The sequence below is a fragment of the Lissotriton vulgaris genome, chromosome 5, assembly GCF_964263255.1.
Source record: "Lissotriton vulgaris chromosome 5, aLisVul1.2, whole genome shotgun sequence".
In the NCBI taxonomy this organism is placed as follows: domain Eukaryota; kingdom Metazoa; phylum Chordata; class Amphibia; order Caudata; family Salamandridae; genus Lissotriton; species Lissotriton vulgaris.
In genome coordinates this window covers 1,864,836,283-1,864,857,337 of record NC_141693.1, presented here as the reverse complement: position 1 = coordinate 1,864,857,337, position 21,055 = coordinate 1,864,836,283, and the positions used below count along the sequence as shown (strand labels likewise).

Here is a 21,055-nt window from a genome sequence, read left to right as displayed (position 1 = left end):
TGAAAAAGAATGGGTAATGACATGCATTGTAATGCATGCGGAGTAAAGGATGTTTCCCGACAGAGAGTACAGATTTGTGCAACATGACAGACACCTTTCACAAGGACCCGGGTTTCAGCACCAGTAAATTTCTCTTTGCCTAGGATAAGAACCGGCTCAGAAAGTTTATGCTGAAGAGTTCTAGATTCAGTCATTTCCAGGGAACGGCTGCTAACTTTTGTAACACAATCCCCCTTACCTACAGTGAGAAACAGTAGTAGCAGCTTTCTTTTGCACAAAGACCTGAATTGACTGCAGAGTCCCTTGACTGGCATGATTTTAACAGTTTCCTTTCTCTTGATAACCATATCATGGGGAATTAATTAACAGTGAACTCTGTGAACTGGCAGTAGATGGACCATCAAACAGTTTCATAAGGAAAAGCTTGTTTTATGAACACACAAAACATGGATATACAAGGTAAACTGACATTTTTCCACGCAGGATCCCATTGTAATTCTTATTATGAACATGAGTAGCTGGGTTAGATGATATATTGCACAGCTACTGGTGTAGTTAAGTAATTTGTTTAATCTTGAAGGACAGGTCTCCTCTATATGCGCTGACCCTGTAAAGTATTTGTAAGGTGCAAGCCTGTATTTCTAGTGCACAGCCGGCATGTATCTTGATCTGTGGTAGGCCATGCCTTTATTGTATGATAAAGTACTTACATACACACCTATTGGGTACACACAAGACTCCTCTGCTACCCTGCACCAGACCTGCCTCCCTATGTCCTCACAGGCGTCAGTGTTTAATGCATGTAATGTTCTTCCCTTACTGGTAACCTACCTTGCCCCCATCAGCATGGTATTCTGTTTCATCAATGTCCAGCAGTCGAGCGAGTCCAAAGTCGGTGATTTTGACATGATTTGGATTCCTGACTAGTACATTTCGGGCAGCCAAGTCTCGGTGTACTAGCCTCACGTCCTCAAGATAATTCATCCCCTGCAAAAACATGGATGTGCGCTTACTTATGGGCATTCTCCTTTGCAGCCTGACTTCATCTGAGGATTTATTCCTAGCATTGTAGTATCCCAGTACCCATACTCTATTGACTGCAAGGTCCACTATTCAACCAGTTCTTGATTTCCGCAATAGCTACTCACCATTCATCCCCTGTCCTCAAGGTCACCCGGAGCTTGACTTCTACAATGTTCTGCCGTTACTCAAGTCTCTAATTTCCCCAATGGTCTCCCAGTACCTCGACTAGCAAAGAGAGCACACCCATCATGTAGCTGTTGGCCACCATGTTCTTCCATCACCTCACCCCTCATCTGAACAATGGATTTCCATCACCCAGTAATAACTTCCGGGACAATCGACTATATCACATCCCTTAACTTCACCAATATATCCTACTATTAATAACCATTGAGGTAGCACCACTTGGCAGGCAGACTACAGGTGTGATGCAGTGCGCCACGACTCTGAGAAGGGTAATAGCATGATAACTGTTCTTGGTGTATAAGTACCCCGCATAGGACCGCAAAGTTCCAAATCAAGCAGATTAATTCTGCTCAGGATTAAGAATTAATAGTTTGTTAAAAACAAAACGCTATGAATGGGAACAAGAAAGCATCAGCTGCAACATGCCTACAAAGCATTCAAGGTAGGGGGCATGCCTCACATAAAGAGCAGAGTAGTCTCTCATTAGCTTATATGAGGAATTTACTTAGGATCAGGAGTCGGTGGCGGCTTCCTTCACAGCACAGAGACTCCTGCCAGACAGGAAAGACTGTCCGCAATGGTCTTAAGTCCTCCCTTATTTTTCTAGCCACCCATAGTTATGGTTAACTTTCTCTGTTTATTACTACACTGTATTCCATGTTTTCAGTGAAGTGTTCACTTGCCGATTCAGATAGGACTACAGTATATAAAGGTCCTTAATGAATAAACAGGCTGAGGAAACAATAAGGGAACAATGGAGAGGGACGTACCTTAGCAATCTGCACACACCAGTTGAGCAGGTCCTGTGAGCCTATGTGGTCCTTGTTATCACGAACGTACTCCAACAGGCAGCCGAACGGCATCAGTTGGGTCACCAGCTGCACAGTGGAAGTAAGGCAGATTCCCAAAAGACGGCAGATGTAGGGGCTGCTCACCCCAGCCATCACATAGGCCTCCTACACAGGGGAAAACAAATCGGACAGAGAGTACCTTGTATGTTACAATGGTCATAAAATACCATAAGACCTGCCCAGAAGAGTTTATAGTCCATTCTACACGGACCCTTTGAGCAGAATCCTGTCCCTTGCACAAATCGTATACCTTTTTGCATTGGAAAGAACTCTGTAGATATGGCATGTTGGCATTTCTTCCAACACTGCATATTTTCCACATAAGGAGAAGTGTGGCTCAATGGTTGGAGCGGCAGACCCTGATGCAGAGGTCTGGCCCGGGACCAGGGTTCAATTCCCCGCCTCGGCGGGTCTTGGGCTCAAAATTCCACGGACCTGATAATTCTCGTCTCGGGGCCTATTCCAATCATGGAGTCCAACTCTGGGCAGTAGCTTGCTTAATCTCCACAACGGCCCCCACAACGCTAAGGATGCCTGGCCTCCACCTTGGGGGTGCCCAGGAGTGGACGCCTCACAGGGAAAGCCAGGATGGGTTCCACAGCAGTATTCGTACAAGCGCCTTGAGACCCTTGCGGGTGAGTAGTGCGCTATACAAGTATCAAATTTATTTATAACCGGAATCCATTCCACTAAAGAGCTTTTCACCCCTTCTGGACTCATTCAGAAACAAGGAATGCAGCACCCAAAGAACTGACTCCACACACAGCAGCACAAGAATGGGAGCACCACCTATACCAACTAACTAGAACCTCACCCTGGCAATTTGTTTGTATGTTGAGTGGATGAGCGAGAGTATTGAGCGCGTAGCACAAGTGCAATAGTAGGTGTCGTGAGTGATTCTGAGAACTGAAGCGATTGGGATCCAGTTTAGATATCCCTGGTTTAGCATGGCATAAGATGGAAGAGGGGGGGACAGCTTCCTCCGACAGTGGAAGCGTATTGACTGCATTCCTCTGGCTGGAGGAAGGACATCCAAGCACTAAAGTAACTCCTGAATGACTTTGGTTAACAAGGGGCCACTAATTACTCATTCCTGATGCCAGGAGGGAGAGGTGGGACTGTAGTTTCAGTTGCACAATGTGAGGACATTATTTTATTTTTATTTTTTTATTAATTTTATAATCCATATTATATATAAAACAACAGTCCCCTCCTCACCACCTCACTCCGTCCCCGCCCAACACATTACACACAAACCCATATTATTTCATCATGAATCATCGCACCTATAAACTTTACAAAAACAATTCATTAAGGTTATTAATTGGTAAATTCATTATAAAATATTAAACATTTTATAAAAGTTGAAGAAAGCCGGTAGTGTCTAAAGTGCTTAGTGCATAATTATCTTACTATATAGCTAAAACATTAGGTTCAATATTTTCCTAATTACGAGAGTCCATCTCAACTACCAGGTACTCAACACGTCTCCATCCAATCAGTCAAAGAAGCCCAGCTTCTCAGCCCTATTTTCCAAACTTGTACACCTCTCCTTGAGTTTATCACTTTTCCAGGTTATATATCACCAATACCCAGGCTAGCCATTGCTGAAATGCGGATGGATTCGGATCCAACAAGGCAGAGGCGATGCGGAGTCGGAAAAATGACCATAGAGTTAATAGAAAGGATCTGCCCCTTTCACTCCCCTCCCCTTCTTGTACCCACATTATGAATAACACTAGGGATAAGGATGTCTTTATCCTCAATTTATCATTAAAGAATCTCAAGATCCCCTCTATCACAGACAATAATACTACACAGGTAGCAAACATATGTACAATATCTGCACTATACTGCTGACACCTAGGGCATGCCAACCCTTTACTGTCTCTTCATTTTATAATTCTATTGGATGTATAGTATAGGTTAAAACATGTTTTATAAGATTGCACTTGGAGCTTTGAAGACAATAGAGTTGATCCTCCTAATGAGAAAGATTCCAGAAAAATCGACTTGGTACTGTCAGTTTCTCCTGCCACATCTGAAAATGTTTATCCAGAGCATCTTTCATTAATAGATTCAAGAAATAATAGATAACCCCAAAAGGAAATTTGTGTCTGCTAGTAAGTAAATCCAACAGGTCGACTATCTGAAAGCCCACTGGACCCACCCTCCCTTTCGTATCAGAAAACTCAACACTTTGAGATACTTTAAAAAGTCTCTCTGGCCAATATTAAAATAATTTCTACGTTTTTTAAATAAAACAATCAAATAATAGAGAAAAATGCCCCAATCTATGTAGCCCAACACTATTCCAGGGAGAGATATATTGATCTCAAAATATATCCGGTAAAACCCGATTTTTCCACATATGCGTAAAATGATTAAATCTGCTGATCCCCATCATCCTACGAACTGCCGAACAAACCATAAAAACACTTTGGAGAGTCTTAAAACAAACTTTTATAATAACTAAACTAGAGCTGATGACAGAGACACCCCCAAGCATCATTACAGATTAATAATTCATAGGGGGTGGGGATATAGTTCCCCACAGCCCCCACCGTCCTTTCTTCCATCAGTGCCAAGTTGTTTTGTAGCATGGTGGACCAATAATGAAATGTAAGGTTAGGAAGGGCCCACCCGCCTCTCTACCTTGGCAGCATAAGACAATTTAAAAGCTCTTCTGGGCTTAGCATAGGCCCAAATAAATCAAGAAACTAAATCTTCCAATTTCTTAAGCCACTGACTCTCGAATTCTAATGGTATGGCCCAGAAAAAGTAAAGCATTTTGGGGAAAAAAGCAATTTTATTATATTGCATCTGCCTACTAGAGATAGATGTAGATTCTTTAATCTATTTATTTTATTTATTTATAAAATTTCTAGAGCGCACAAATACCTTCCGGTGTCTCGGCGCTAGGGTTCACTAAGATTGCAGAGGGTTCCTACAAAGCTTACTGGTTGAAGAGCCACGTTTTCAGATGTTTCCGAAATATAAGTAAGGAGGAGCTTAATTTAATATGAGGGGGGAGCTTGTTCCACAATTTGGAAGCAGCAACTACGAAGCGTTTGTCGCCCCATGTTGCTTTCATAATGCATGGGATGTTAAGCAGCTGAAATGCCGCAGAGCGTAAGGATCGAGTGGGTTTGTAGACCCTAATGGATTTTTTTAAGAAGTCCGGTCCAGTATTATTCAATGTTTTGTAAATAATGCACAAGGCCTTGAACTTTGTGCGGCATCTGATCGGCAACCAGTGTAGTTGGCGAATGATGGGAGATCTAGATGAGAATTTAGGTGTGCCGGTTAGGATTCTTGCAGCAGCGTTTTGCACCAGCTGTAGTTTGTTCAGGACTTGCTCCTGTGCATTCAGCAATAGGCCGTTGCAATATTCAACCTTTGACAGGACTAGCGTGGACATTAAGGTTTTACCTGCGTTTGGGGGTAGGAAAGGAAGTAATTTCTTTACCATTCTCAAGGTGTAAAAGGACGCTGAGACCACTGCGTTAGCATGGCTGACAAAGGTTAGCCTATTGTCAAATAGGACTCCAAGATTCCTGACTTTTGACACCGGTAGGGGAGGATCTCCCAGCTCTGATGGCCACCAGACTGGGGACCAAGACGGGGTCAGTTCACCAAATAGCATGACCTCCGTCTTGTCGGAGTTTAGTTTTAAGCAATTCTGGTCCATCCAGGTGCTGATCACTCTCATTCCTTCCTGGAAGTTAGCGGCCACTGCTGCTCCGTTTTTAGGGCGAGGCCTCCGCCACTGGCGCAGGCAGTGGGAGGAGTCCGATTCCCTCTTGTAAGGAGCAGAAAAGTGCTTGTAAAATGCCACACATTCCATTCTTTTTTTGCCATCTGGATGGTAATTGGGCCTCGCATGCCTGTCTTTTTAGAAGACAGCACGCAATAGGCCATTTGATGTAGAGTTGGTTAACTTCCTGCATTTTCTGTTCGTGCACGAGCAGCAGAAGGCCATATATCTTCCATTATCTCGTAGTCAAGGCCGAGATCACTGAAAACATATGCCTGCAGTGGCGCGCCGCGCGAGGCCGAGGCTTTTTTTTTTATGATGTGCGTTCACAGGCAGCTTCGGGGAGGTGCGATTGAAGTGCAAAAACAAAGCACACATGTTGGACAGGCCCCATAAAGGGCTCGCGCCCTCCCCGCATGACCGGGCCCAGATACCGGCTCTCCCAGTGCTACCCACAGAAGCACCCCGCAACCCGTCTCCTGCGGGACGCCTGCTCCCGGATATCGATGTATCACTGGCCCGGGCCACCGTCAGCACCCTTGCCCGGACCAGCCGCCATCTTGGACACTGCACCACGAGGCCGCGTGGCCTCAGCTCGACCCTAACCCTGGGCCTGGCCAGGCCCCGACATCCCGGCACCACCATCCACCCAGGAGGTGAACGGACCACTTGGCAGGTCAATGGGAGGAAGAAGTGTCGATGGCTCTCCCCCGCCAGGTGCCGATCGCCCCCAGCCTCCCCGGGCGCTGGCTCCACCCCCCTGCTGGGTGTCTGGACTCCTTCATCCCGGACCTCCCGACCTCCAAGTGCGAGGGTCCGGACATCAAAGGGCGCCAGACCTATAACTGAGGCAGCCCCAGAGCAGGAAGGCAGTTGTATCCTGGAGTCGAGAGACACCGTGAAGAACTCATCCTTGACGGACTACCGGCGCTGCCGTAGCCCTGCCTTGTGAACTGTCGTCCTGCCTGCTGGCACTGCCGCGGCCTTCTGCAACCTTCATCCTCGTGGGACCTGCTGGCGCTGCCGCGGCCCGTTGTAACCTTCATCCTCGTGGGGACCTGCTGGCGCTGCCGCGGCCCGTTGCTACCTACGACCTACTCGGGACCTGCTGGCGCTGCCGCGGCCCGACCTGCCCGAACGCCGAGCTCGAGGATTGTGAGCTACCATCGTCTCATCTCAACACCAGATTGGTAACAAGACTGTCCCGCTACCCCCTTGCCCTGCTAGAGACTAGAATTAAGAGGATCCTCGTGTCCTGATCTCATTGTACCGTACGACCTTACACGAAGAATTGCATATAAAGAGCGTTAACCTTATCCTTGTGTGGTGTCCATCTGTGGGGGGGGAAGTTACTTGTCTGTACGATCGCTGGAGACGGCCCTCACCGGAGGCCTCTCCCCTTGCACTCGGCCGACCCTTCAGGTCCCCGTCTAACATTGGTGGCCAGCGGCGCGATCCGAACCAACGCGTAATCGTACAGAGAGTAACTCACCCTACGACTAAACCACAATGACGACCAAAGAGAGCGGATCTACAGTACAACCACCGAGAGCTAAAACAATTTTGTATAGAACTAGGCATTGCTACCACCAGTCTGAGCACAAAAGATGACTTTAAGCACGCCCTAGAATCATGGGCAGAAACAAGTGCCGCCGGACCCCGGGTCCAAAACATCGAAACACCAGAGACCAACACCACGCTGACGGAAGAAAGGGGAGCGGGTCTCTCCCGGGAGGAGATCCAAGAACGAGAAAAAAGTAGACTACACGAATTAGAGTTGGCACGGCTCCGGTTGGACGGAGAGCTGAAACTGGCGGAACAAAAGATAAACTTCGAACACTTATGGCTCCGAGAAGAGCGGGAAGAAAAGCAAAAACAGAGAGAACTCGAAGAAAAAAGACTGGCATACGAACACGAGTGCAAGCTAGCAGAGATAGAACTGCGGAAACAGAACAAAGAACTAGGGGTGCCCGAGCAACCGCGCACCCCGGGCGCTACCGAACAAAAGGTCCACATCCCCAAAGATGTGGTCCGTGAATACTATCGGAACGACGACATACAGCAGTGGTTCAAGGCCTACGAGATCGCCATGACCTCCCACCGGATCGATCGAAGTGACTGGGGAGCCGGTCTATGGGGGAGGTTCGTCAATGAAGGCCGCGATGCCCTGCTACAGCTCCCGGACCATCAAATGACGTCCTATGACCACATGAAGGCCGCCCTCCTCACTCGATATGGGCTTACGCCCGAGATGTACCGCCAGAGGTTCCGCGACTGCACCCGGATCCCGGGTACAACTTGGGTAGAATATGTGAACTATTTCAGCCGAGCCTTCGAGGGGTGGATCAAGGGTAGCCACGTAACAACCTACGAGCAGCTCTTCAACCTCATTGTGTGGGAGCACCTCTCCAACAACTGCTTTGTCGAGCTCAGGCAGCACCTCCTCGACAGTAAATTGACTGAGCCACGGCAGCTCGCCGCTGAGGCTGACCGATGGGAAAGCACCCGAATGGCCCGGAGTGGGCCAACCGAGCAGAACAGAACCAACCAAGGTCATCATCGTCCCCGAGGAGGAGGGGGAGGCCAGGGCCGGGGCAGAGACGCCGTCCCGGCCGCTCCCGCTACCAACACCCCGCCCCCGGCCGGCCGGGGCAACCCCCCGATGCGTCCGGGGTTCCGAGCCAATGTTACTTGTCACCGATGCCAGCGAGTCGGCCACTATGCCAGTGACCCGAACTGCCCGAAGAACCAGACTCCCGGGCCCCGCCAGGTAGCTGCCGCCGCCCTAGGAGAAAAGCAAATCTCCGAAGAGCATGAGGAGTACGAACAGGAGCAGCCCGAGTGGGAACCCGCCGCCATGGTCCTGGCTTGCCTCGGGGGAAGAGACATGGTCCCGCGGGCTCCCCTACCCGCCAACACCAGAAAATACAGCCAGTGGGTGAACATAAATGGGCACAGGGCCGAAGCCCTGCGGGACACGGGGGCCAGTGTGACGGCCGTCCGCTGTCACCTGGTGACCCCAGAACAAATCCTGCCAAACGTTCTTTGCCCCGTCCGATCGGCCGACAATTCCGAGAGCCTGTGTCGGATGGCCTGCGTCCCCTTCGAATGGGGAGGAGTGTCCGGTATGCTAAAAGTGACTGTCCGAGACAATGCCCCCGTGGACTGCCTCCTGGGAAACGATCTCGAGAGTTCCCCGTGGGCAGCCGTTGAAAGAAGAGAGCACCTGGGGATGTTGGGCCTCCCGGACTGGGCGTGCGTGACAACCCGGTCCATGGCCGCCCGCACCATGCCCCGACCTGAAGAACCCGAATGGCCGGCACCTCCTCCCCCGATCGCTCCAGAGGCGGACACCCTCCAGACCGTCCCCCCGGAACAAACCCAAGAAGGGCCCGCTCAGCCCCAAGACCTTCCAGACCTGGCTCAGTGGCGTCAAGAAGGGGGACCCACCCAGGAGCAAGAGCAAAAGACCTGTCCCTCCCTCGAGGGACTGCGACAGCAAGCACTCGCCCAGAGCGCGGGAGACCCCGCAGGGGCCCACTGGATCTATTGGGACAATGACCTACTATACAGCGAGCAAAGAATCGCGGAGTTGGGGGCCAGTCGAGTGCTGGTGGTGCCCCTCCGCTTCAGAGACTTTCTTTTAAACTTGGCACATGATGTCCCCCTGGCTGGACACTTGGGGCAAGACAAGACATACAACCGCCTGGTAACCCACTTTTACTGGCCAAAAATGAGAAATGACGTCTCCAACCACTGCCGGTCCTGCCCCACCTGCCAGGCCAGCGGGAAGAGCGGCCGCAAACTCAAGGCACCCCTGCAACCATTTCCCGTGGTCACCACCCCGTTCGAATGGGTGGGAATAGACATTGTGGGGCCCCTGGACCCCCGAACAGCACAAGGGCATCGGTTCATCCTGGTCCTGGTGGACCACCCACCCGCTATCCAGAGGCTGTTCCCCTTCGAACTGTAACAGCACCAGTGGTAGGCCGAGCCTTAATGGGGATCTTCTCTCGAGTGGGCTTCCCCCGGGAGGTCGTCAGCGACAGGGGCACAAACTTTATTTCGAAGTACATGAAATCCCTCTGGCAGCAGTGCGGAGTCACCTACCGATTCACAACCCCCTATCACCCGCAAGGAAACGGACTGGTCGAGCGGTTCAACCGCACTCTCAAGGGAATGATCATGGGGCTGGAAGAACCCCTACGCCGCCAGTGGGACGTGCTACTCCCGTGCCTCCTCTTCGCCTACCGAGAAGTCCCCCAGAAGTCCCTCGGCTTCAGCCCCTTCGAACTCTTGTACGGACACCCCGTTCGAGGGCCCCTCAGCCTAGTGAAAGAAGAATGGGAGATGGCCCCCCTGAAGACCCCTCCAGACGTCTACAAGTACCTCCTGACCCTCCGCAATCAGACCAGGCGATTCAGAGAGATCGCCAAAGCCAATCTTGAAGCCAGTCAGGAGGACATGAAGAAATGGTACGATCAGCATGCCTCCTCCATCGAGTTCGAGCCTAGACAGCAGGTATGGGTGATGTCCCCCACCGAACCTTGTGCCTTGCAGGACAAATGGACGGGGCCCTTCAAAGTGGTTGAGCGCAAGAGCCCCGTCACCTATCTCATCGACATGGAATCCCCTCGGAACCCCCTCCGGGTCCTCCACGCCAACAGACTCAAACCGCACTTCGTGCGCTCGGAGCTCAGCCTGCTGATGGCTACAGACAGTGGGGCGGAAGAGGACTACGAGCCCCTCCCTGACCTGCTGAGGAACCGGGAAAAAGATGGTTCAGTGGACGGGGTCCGCCTCTCCGATGCCCTGACCCCGGAGCAGCGCCAAGACTGTCGGACCCTCCTGCTGCAGTTTGCAAACCTGTTTTCCCTCACCCCCGGAGTCACCCCCTGGTGCCTTCACGATGTGGACACTGGGGACAGTCCCCCTATCCGACACCGGGCGTACCGAGTACCAGATCGGGTGCGCGCCTGCATCCAAGAAGAAGTCGCCAAGATGCTCGCCCTCGGAGTCATCGAACCTTCGGACAGCCCCTGGGCCAGCCCAGTCGTACTAGTCCCCAAAGCTGCTGCCCCAAGCACCACCCCCGAGCTCCGATTCTGCGTCGACTATCGGGGCCTGAACGCTTTCACCCGAACCGACGCTCACCCCATTCCCCGAGCAGATGAACTGGTTGACCGCATGGGGGCTGCCCGCTACCTGAGCATCTTCGATCTGACAGCGGGCTACTGGCAGATCGGCCTCACCCCCAGAGCCCAAGAGCGATCCGCTTTCTCCACCCCGGATGGACACTACCATTTCACGGTGATGCCATTCGGCATGAAAAACGCTCCAGCTACCTTTCAACGGCTGGTGAACCAGGTATTGGCGGGCCTCGAAGAATTCAGCGCCGCCTACCTGGATGATATCGCGGTGTACAGCCGCCACTGGTCAGACCACCTCCGCCACCTCCGAGAGGTCCTGCAGGCCCTCCAACAGGCCGGCCTCACAATCAAGGCCAGCAAGTGCCAAATTGGCCAGGGGTCCGTGACCTACCTCGGACACCAAGTGGGAAGCGGTCTGGTGGCCCCCCTCCAGCTCAAGATCGCTGCCATCCAGTCCTGGCAGCCCCCCGTAACCCAAACCGAGGTCCGAGCCTTCTTGGGGCTCACCGGATACTACCGGCGGTTTGTGAAGGACTACGGCAGCATTGTGGGGCCCCTCACGGAACTCACATCCAAGAACAGCCCCAAGACAGTCAACTGGACTCCCGAATGTCAAACGGCCTTCGAGAAGCTGAAGGCCGCCATGTGCACCGCCCCTGTACTCCAGGCCCCCGACTACAGCCGCGAGTTCATCGTTCAGACTGATGCCTCGGACCATGGCATTGGGGCCGTCCTCTCCCAACTGAACCCCGAGGGAGTCGACCAGCCAGTGGCCTTCATCAGCAGACGCATACTGGCCCGAGAACAGCGCTGGAGCACCATCGAGCGGGAGGCCTTTGCAGTAGTGTGGGCCCTTAAGAAACTCCGGCCCTACCTCTTCGGTACCCACTTTCGGGTGCAAACAGATCATCGCCCCCTGCAATGGTTGATGCAGATGCGGAGGGAGAATCCCAAACTATTGCGATGGTCCATCTCCCTGCAGGGGATGGACTTCACTGTGGAACATCGCCCTGGCCAAGACCACGCCAACGCGGATGGCCGGTCCCGCTTTTTCCGCCTCGACGAGGAGAGTCCCCAAGAGGATGGGTGACTCTCCCCGCCTTCAGCTGGGGGGGACGCATGTTGGACAGGCCCCATAAAGGGCTCGCGCCTCCCCGCATGACCGGGCCCAGATACCGGCTCTCCCAGTGCTACCCACAGAAGCACCCCGCAACCCGTCTCCTGCGGGACGCCTGCTCCCGGATATCGATGTATCACTGGCCCGGGCCACCGTCAGCACCCTTGCCCGGACCAGCCGCCATCTTGGACACTGCACCACGAGGCCGCGTGGCCTCAGCTCGACCCTAACCCTGGGCCTGGCCAGGTTCCGACATCCCGGCACCACCATCCACCCAGGAGGTGAACGGACCACTTGGCAGGTCAATGGGAGGAAGAAGTGTCGATGGCTCTCCCCCGCCAGGTGCCGATCGCCCCCAGCCTCCCCGGGCGCTGGCTCCACCCCCCTGCTGGGTGTCTGGACTCCCTCATCCCGGAACTCCAGACCTCCAAGTGCGAGGGTCCGGACATCAAAGGGCGCCAGACCTATAACTGAGGCAGCCCCAGAGCAGGAAGGCAGTTGTATCCTGGAGTCGAGAGACACCGTGAAGAACTCATCCTTGACGGACTACCGGCGCTGCCGTAGCCCTGCCTTGTGAACTGTCGTCCTGCCTGCTGGCGCTGCCGCGGCCTTCTGCAACCTTCATCCTCGTGGGACCTGCTGGCGCTGCCGCGGCCCGTTGTAACCTTCATCCTCGTGGGGACCTGCTGGCGCTGCCGCGGCCTCTTGCAACCATCATCTTCGTCGGGACCTGCTGGCGCTGCCGCGGCCCGTTGCTACCTACGACCTACTCGGGACCTGCTGGCGCTGCCGCGGCCCGACCTGCCTGAACGCCGAGCTCGAGGATTGTGAGCTACCATCGTCTCATCTCAACACCAGATTGGTAACAAGACTGTCCCGCTACCCCCTTGCCCTGCTAGAGACTAGAATTAAGAGGACCCTCGTGTCCTGATCTCATTGTACCGTACGACCTTACACCAAGAATTGCATATAAAGAGTGTTAACCTTATCCTTGTGTGGTGTCCATCTGTGGGGGGGAAGTTACTTGTCTGTACGATCGCTGGAGACGGCCCTCACCGGAGGCCTCTCCCCTTGTCCTCGGCCGACCCTTCAGGTCCCCGTCTAACAACACATATCTGATGCAAGGCCTGAAGCAGGGATCGCTGCTGCCACGTGGCAGTCTTTGCACTGCAAACAACCACAGAACGAACAGAGAGGAGGTAGATGACTGCAAACCTTCTCAAGACATTCAGGTGACAGCAAGTTATATGATTCCCTCATGAAGAGCTCTCGTATAAGCTGAATGACCGGTGCACTGACCTGCTGCTTGTACACTGAGCTCTGTCCCTTGCTGCTTTCATGGAGACGGTGCGGAGGGGAAGGCTGAAAGGCATTATGAGTGCAGCTGACCCCGCCTTGTGCTACTCACACACAGGGCCATGAAGAGAAGGATTCAGGGCTCAGAAGCATCTGCAGCAGAACTGTCCAAATGTGCCCAAACCCCCAAGTGTAGTGAGAGCGAGTGAAGCGTGCATTTAAGGTAGAGCGGGGAAAGGTTAGTTCGGTATCTTGTCCTGGAAAGGAGCTTCTCTAGGTTTAGTAACAGGTCACACATTGGTCACCAAGCAGATAACAGAAGTGATGAATGCATTGTATTGTAATTGGTTTTGTGTGTAGTGTTTACTACCCCTGAAAAGCTCTACACCGTGTGTAGCATGCTACTGAGGAGCTTAAGGCGAGTGATTACAGTCTGGTGAAAATAAACATACATTTTTTTATTTTTATACATTGCTAGCAACAAACAAAGCCACATATATAAATGCTAAAATGATTTTGGGTATTATTTGGGGAAAAGCTCCTTTATATCTTAATACTTGAGCTTTTTAAAAAATAACAAAAAACTTCAGAACTGCTGATTGACTGCAGTGGCAAGTCAGCCATAAGAAAGCCATCTTTCATGATTTCGAGGACCTGCTTATTTCAGAAAGTCCTCATTGTGTAAGGCAGAGGCATTGTGGACATAGGCAGGAAAAACAAACAGCATCCGTGTGCAGAAAGAAAACAAAACTCCCTGCTGGTCAGGGTTGTTGACTTTTTTTTGTTTTGAAGAAAAAAACGACTTTAAGGGTTTCTTTCTGCAAAGGAAATTGATAATGAAGACCGGCCAGGGCAGCTAGCTGGCATTTGAGTTTTGCTAAAAGTACAACCATTGTACCTTGTATGTCATAGTATGGGCATCTGTCTTTCAATGGAGGGTATAGCCTCCGTCAACCTGGAGGGCTGGCGGGCTCATCACATCAACTGTTTCAGAAATGTCCTTTATTGAAGTTTGCAATACTAGAAGTAAAACCTTTCAAAATACACTTTTCATGTAAGAGGCAACCATACACAGCACAAAAGGGGCCATGTTCGAATTGTATCGAAGTCTGTGAAATACTGTTTAGGGGGTTTCCAGAAAATAGAAACTCTTGGTCGTGAAAGGTTGGGTTTTGGGAATTAAAATGTTGTGATGATTCATTATGTTAGGTCTAAGCTGATTATTGCATACGGTCAGTCGGTCATATCATCCACCTTTCATTCCACCAGGCAGAACAGATCATTGAAATGATTGCACTAACAACAAAAATATATTATTGTTTCAATTCCAACCTTGACTCCTGTGATGTCTTCTTTAGGTGAAGAAGCTCTCCATGAATACCTCAAGACTAAAGCTGTAACAGTGGAGTACTAAGTCAACTCTCCAATATGCACATTGTCTTTCACAGACCATGATCGAGATCATTGAGATTTTTGCGCTTAACATGATCCCCGGGATTTTGTTACCTGAAAAAATGCAGCAGTGGTGAATCGGACTGCAGAATGGAGTGACAGTGAGTGCAGAGTGACAATGAGTGCAGAGTGACAGTGAGTGCAGAGTGACAGTGAGTGACAGTGAGTGCAGAGTGACAGTGAGTGCAGAGTGACTGAGTGCAGTGAGTGCAGAGTGCAGAGTGACAGTGAGTGACAGTGAGTGCAGAGTGACAGCGAGTGCAGAGTGACAGCGAGTGCAGAGTGACAGCGAGTGCAGAGTGACAGTGAGTGCAGAGTGACAGTGAGTGCAGAGTGACAGTGAGTGCAGAGTGACAGTGAGTGCAGAGTGACAGTGAGTGCAGAGAGACAGTGAGTGCAGAGTGACAGTGAGTGCAGAGTGACAGTGAGTGCAGAGAGACAGTGAGTGCAGAGAGACAGTGAGTGCAGTGAGTGCAGAGTGCAGTGAGTGCAGAGTGACAGTGAGTGCAGAGTGACAGTGAGTGACAGTGAGCGCAGAGTGACAGTGAGCGCAGAGTGACAGCGAGCGCAGTGACAGTGAGTGACAGTGAGTGCAGAGTGACAGTGAGTGCAGAGTGACAGTGAGTGACAGTGAGTGCAGAGTGACGAGTGACAGTGAGTGCAGAGTGACAGTGAGTGACAGTGAGTGCAGAGTGACGAGTGACAGTGAGTGCAGAGTGACAGTGAGTGCAGAGTGACAGTGAGTGCAGTGAGTGCAGTGACAGTGAGTGCATAGTGACAGTGAATGCATAGTGACAGTGAGTGACAGTGAGTGACAGTGAGCGCAGAGTGACAGTGAGTGACAGTGAGCGCAGAGTGACAGTGAGTGCAGAGTGACAGTGAGTGACAGTTAGTGCAGAGTGACAGTGAGTGCAGAGTGACAGTGAGTGACAGTGAGTGCAGAGTGACAGTGAGTGACAGTGAGCGCAGAGTGACAGTGAGCGCAGAGTGACAGTGAGTGCAGAGTGACAGTGAGTGCAGAGTGACAGTGAGTGACAGTGAGTGCAGAGTCACAGTGAGTGACAGTGAGTGCAGAGTCACAGTGAGTGACAGTGAGTGCAGAGTGACAGTGAGTGACAGTGAGCGCAGAGTGACAGTGAGTGACAGTGAGCGCAGAGTGACAGTGAGTGCAGAGTGATAGTGAGTGACAGTGAGTGCAGAGTGACAGTGAGTGCAGAGTGACAGTGAGTGACAGTGAGCGCAGAGTGACATTGAGTGACAGTGAGCGCAGAGTGACAGTGAGTGACAGTGAGTGCAGAGTGACAGTGAGTGCAGAGTGACAGTGAGTGCAGAGTGACAGTGAGTGCAGAGTGACAGTGAGTACAGAGTGACAGTGAGTGCAGAGTGACAGTGAGTGCAGAGTGACAGTGAGTGCAGAGTGACAGTGAGCGCAGAGTGACAGTGAGTGCAGAGTGACAGTGAGTGCAGAGAGTGCAGTGAGTGCAGTGACAGTGAGTGCATAGTGACAGTGAGTGCAGAGAGTGCAGTGACAGTGAGTGCAGAGTGACAGTGAGTGCAGAGTGACAGTGAGTGCAGAGTGACAGTGAGTGCAGAGTGACAGTGAGTGACATTGAGTGCAGAGTGACAATGAGTGCAGAGAGTGCAGAGTGACAGTGAGTGCAGCGTGACAGTGAGTGCAGAGTGACAGTGAGTGCAGAGTGACAGTGAGTACAGAGTGACAGTGAGTGCAGAGTGACAGTGAGTGCAGAGTGACAGTGAGTGCAGAGTGACAGTGAGTGCAGAGAGTGCAGAGTGACAGTGAGTGCAGCGTGACAGTGAGTGCAGAGTGACAGTGAGTGCAGAGTGACAGTGAGTACAGAGTGACAGTGAGTGCAGAGTGACAGTGAGTGCAGAGTGACAGTGAGTGCAGAGTGACAGTGAGTGCAGAGTGACAGTGAGTGCAGAGTGTGCAGAGTGCAGAGTGTGCAGAGTGACAGTAAGTGCAGAGTGACAGTGAGTGCAGAGTGACAGTGAGTGCAGAGTGACAGTGAGTGCAGAGTGACAGTGAGTGCAGTGAGTGCAGAGTGACAGTGAGTGCAGAGTGACAGTGCAGAGTGACAGTGAGTCACAGTGAGTGCAGAGTGACAGTGAGTGCAGAGTGACAGTGAGTGACAGTGAGTGCAGAGTGACAGTGAGTGCAGAGTGACAGTGAGTGACAGTGAGTGCAGAGTGACAGTGAGTGCAGAGTGACAGTGAGTGCAGAGTGACAGTGAGTGACAGTGAGTGACAGTGAGCGCAGAGTGACAGTGAGTGACAGTGAGTGCAGAGTGACAGTGAGTGCAGAGAGTGCAGAGTGACAGTGAGTGCAGAGTGACAGTGAGTGCAGAGAGTGCAGAGTGACAGTGAGTGCAGAGTGACAGTGAGTGCAGAGTGACAGTGAGTGCAGAGTGACAGCGAGTGCAGAGTGTGCAGAGTGCAGAGTATGCAGAGTGCAGTGAGTGCAGAGTGGCAGTGAGTGCAGAGTGACAGTGAGTGCCAGTGAGTGCAGAGTGACAGTGAGTGCAGTGACAGTGAGTGCAGAGTGACAGTGAGTGACAGTGAGTGACAGTGAGTGCAGAGTGTGCAGAGTGCAGAGTGTGCAGAGTGCAGTGAGTGCAGAGTGACAGTGAGTGCAGAGTGACAGTGAGTGCAGAGTGACAGTGAATGACAGTGAGTGACAGTGAGTGCAGAGTGACAGTGAGTGCAGAGTGACAGTGAGTGCAGAGAGTGCAGTGACAGTGAGTGCAGAGTGACAGTGAGTGCAGAGTGACAGAGTGTGCAGAGTGCAGAGTGCAGAGTGTGCAGAGTGGCAGTGAGTGCAGAGTGGCAGTGAGTGCAGAGTGGCAGTGAGTGCAGAGTGGCAGTGAGTGCAGAGTGGCAGTGAGTGCAGAGTGGCAGTGAGTGCAGAGTGACAGTGAGTGCAGAGTGACAGTGAGTGCAGTGAGTGCAGAGTGCAGTGAGTGCAGAGTGGCAGTGAGTGCAGAGTGACAGTGAGTGCAGAGTGCAGTGAGTGCGGAGTGACAGTGAGTGCAGAGTGACAGTGAGTGCAGAGTGACAGTGAGTGCAGAGTGACAGTGAGTGCAGAGTGACAGTGAGTGCAGAGTGACAGTGAGTGACAGTGAGCGCAGAGTGACAGTGAGTGACAGTGAGCGCAGAGTGACAGTGAGTGACAGTGAGCGCAGAGTGACAGTGAGTGACAGTGAGTGCAGAGTGACAGTGAGTGCAGAGTGCGCAGAGTGACAGTGAGTGCAGAGTGACAGTGAGTGCAGAGAGTGCAGAGTGACAGTGAGTGCAGAGTGACAGTGAGTGCAAAGTGACAGTGAGTGCAGAGTGTGCAGAGTGCAGAGTGTGCAGAGTGCAGTGAGTGCAGAGTGACAGTGAGTGACAGTGAGTGCAGAGTGACAGTGAGTGCAGAGTGACAGTGAGTGACAGTGAATGACAGTGAGTGACAGTGAGTGCAGAGTGACAGTGAGTGCAGAGTGACAGTGAGTGCAGAGAGTGCAGTGACAGTGAGTGCAGAGTGACAGTGAGTTCAGAGTGACAGTGAGTGCAGAGTGCAGAGTGTGCAGAGTGCAGAGTGTGCAGAGTGCAGAGTGTGCAGAGTGGCAGTGAGTGCAGAGTGGCAGTGAGTGCAGAGTGGCAGTGAGTGCAGAGTAGCAGTGAGTGCAGAGTGGCAGTGAGTGCAGAGTGGCAGTGAGTGCAGAGTGACAGTGAGTGCAGAGTGACAGTGAGTGCAGAGTGAAAGTGAGTGCAGAGTGACAGTGAGTGCAGAGTGACAGTGAGTGCAGAGTGACAGTGAGTGCAGAGTGAAAGTGAGTGCAGAGTGACAGTGAGTGCAGAGTGACAGTGAGTGCAGAGTGACAGTGAGTGCAGAGTGACAGTGAGTGCAGAGTGACAGTGAGTGCAGAGTGACTGCAGAGACAGTGTGTAAGGGTGCACATTGTGTGAGTGTGCAGAATGAGTGTGCAGGATAAACAGTGTGTGACTATGCAGGGTGACATTGGGAGTGTGCGGGTGAGCAGTGTGTGAATGTGTAGGGGCAGTGTGTGAGTGTGCAGAAAACACCACACACACATACACCACACACACATAACACACACACAAACCACACACCTCACTCTCTCACCACCACACACTCACCACTACACAGAAAACAAGACACACAACAACACACCCCCAGCCGTCAATGAATGCTTTCACCAGGCACAAACACCAACAACCATCAATGTACGCTTTCACCAAAAACAAACACGACCATGCATCAGTGCCGCTAAACACCCACGCAGACAACAATGTCAGTGCAACTTTCACTAAACACACACAAACACCAACAGCGGACAGTGCACCAGCCACTCTTTCAATTGGCACAATCATCAGCAGCTGTCAGTGCACATTACCATTTACAATGCCATTATCTCAAACTCAAACAAACCCGAGCCCTAATGCATTCCTAATGCTTGTTATGAATAGCCAGGACTAATTGAGTGTCATCGGCGTATGATGTTAATCCAATGCCAAATGACTTAATCACCCTCGCTAAGTCCGACACATAGATGTTAAAAAGCGTCGGACTTAGCGAGGAGCCCTGAGGAACTCCACAAGGCAAAGTGAAAACAGGCGAGTGATAACACCCCATTTTCACAGACTGTTCTCTGTCCGATAGAAAGGATGCTAGAAGAGTCTTGGCTTTGCCTTGGATGCCCATAGCAGCGACACGGTCGATCAAGATGTTGTGATCGACCGTGTCGAAAGCTGCAGACAGATCTAAAAGTATTAGGATTGCTGTACCGCCTTGGTCCATAATTATTCTGACCTCCTCGGCTGCTTTTATTAAGGCGGTCTCGGTACCGTGACCCTTTCTAAACCCAAATTGGGTATCATCTAATAGCTCGTTTTTGTCAATAAAGCTTGATAGTTGTAAATTAATTGCTTTCTCGAAAACCTTAGATGGATAGGGGAGCGAGGCGATAGGTCGATAGCTTTTTAACTCTGCTGGATTTAGTGTTGCTTTTTTTAGAAGGGGCTTCACGATGACTTTCTTCCAGATTTTAGGGTAGTCACCTGTCAGGAACATTGCATTGCAGATATTAGTTAGCACCGGAGCTGTCTGATCAGATACTAGTTTAAGGATGCGCGGGGGGCATGGGTCCGTGGGTGATCCTGATTTGACAGTGTTCATAATTTCCTCCATAGAAGCCTGAGAGAGTGAAGAGAACGCTTCCAGAGTTGGCCCGGTGGATATATGGGGAGCAACTGGGCCAGCTGTGACAGCAGAAGTTTTTTTGGTGAAATTGTTAAAAATATCTGTGACCTTTCCTTTAAAAAATTCCACAATTTCGTTGCAGAAAGCTTGAGATGGTTCTATGGAATCGGGAATCGTAGGGTTAGATACATTTTTTACCACCTGGAATAACTGTTTGCTCGAGTTTTGAGCTGATTCTATTTGTGTGGTGTAGAAATTACATTTTTCCTTAATGATAAGTTTTTTGTAGCTGTGCAAAGCTGTCTTGTATCTCTCTCTATCGTTGTTGTCGTAATTCCTACGCCAACGTCTCTCTAGGTTACGGCATCGTTGTCTCTCGAGCCTTAGTAGTTCGGAGAACCAAGGAGCAGAAGGTTTATTACGGTTAGGCTGCAGTTTTTTGACAGGTGCCACATAATCTAGTGCATTATTCAGCCAGCGCACATAGTTATTAGATGCTTCACATGGGTCATTTGAGTCTTTGAGTTTAGTGGATTTAAGTGTATTATTAAAAACAGGGTAGTCAATATTTTTCCAGTCACGACATTTGATTTCGAGAGCGTAAAATAGGCGTGCAGTTTTTGAGGTTCCTAACTAGTATAGAAAATTTCACTGCCGAGTGGTCAGTCCATGTGAGTGGAATCACAGTAGGTTGATTCATGAGTGAATTGTTTGTGAATAGCCCGTCCAAGGTGTGACCAGCTTGATGAGTGGCTGAGGAGACTCGTTGTTCTAGACCCGCAGCCAGAAAATCAGAGATAATCCTAATGGAATCTTTGTCAGCATGATTTTCTAGATGAAAGTTAAAATCACCCAGTATTGTATATTCTGTATTGGTGGCTACTGGTTCTAACAAAAGATTTAGAGCTTCCAAAAAAGATGTTCGTGAGGTGGGTGGTCGGTAAAGTAGGGTTCCTTTAAAGGTTTGAGTAGGAGAAAGAATAAAGGTGAAACCTAAAGCTT

At 51.0% G+C, this 21,055-nt stretch overlaps 1 protein-coding gene across 1 annotated transcript in view; it reads right to left on the bottom strand.

Annotated features, from left to right (window-relative positions):
- The window catches only part of ERBB2 (erb-b2 receptor tyrosine kinase 2), a 377,312-nt gene that overhangs the window by 30,252 nt on the left and 326,005 nt on the right, over positions 1 to 21,055 (bottom strand). The window contains exons 20-21 of the mRNA XM_086924358.1: positions 1,980 to 2,165; positions 832 to 987 (exon numbers count right to left, since the gene is read on the bottom strand). Coding sequence (XP_086780484.1) covers positions 832 to 987; positions 1,980 to 2,165 — 342 coding nt within the window. The remainder of the gene's footprint in view (positions 1 to 831; positions 988 to 1,979; positions 2,166 to 21,055) is intronic.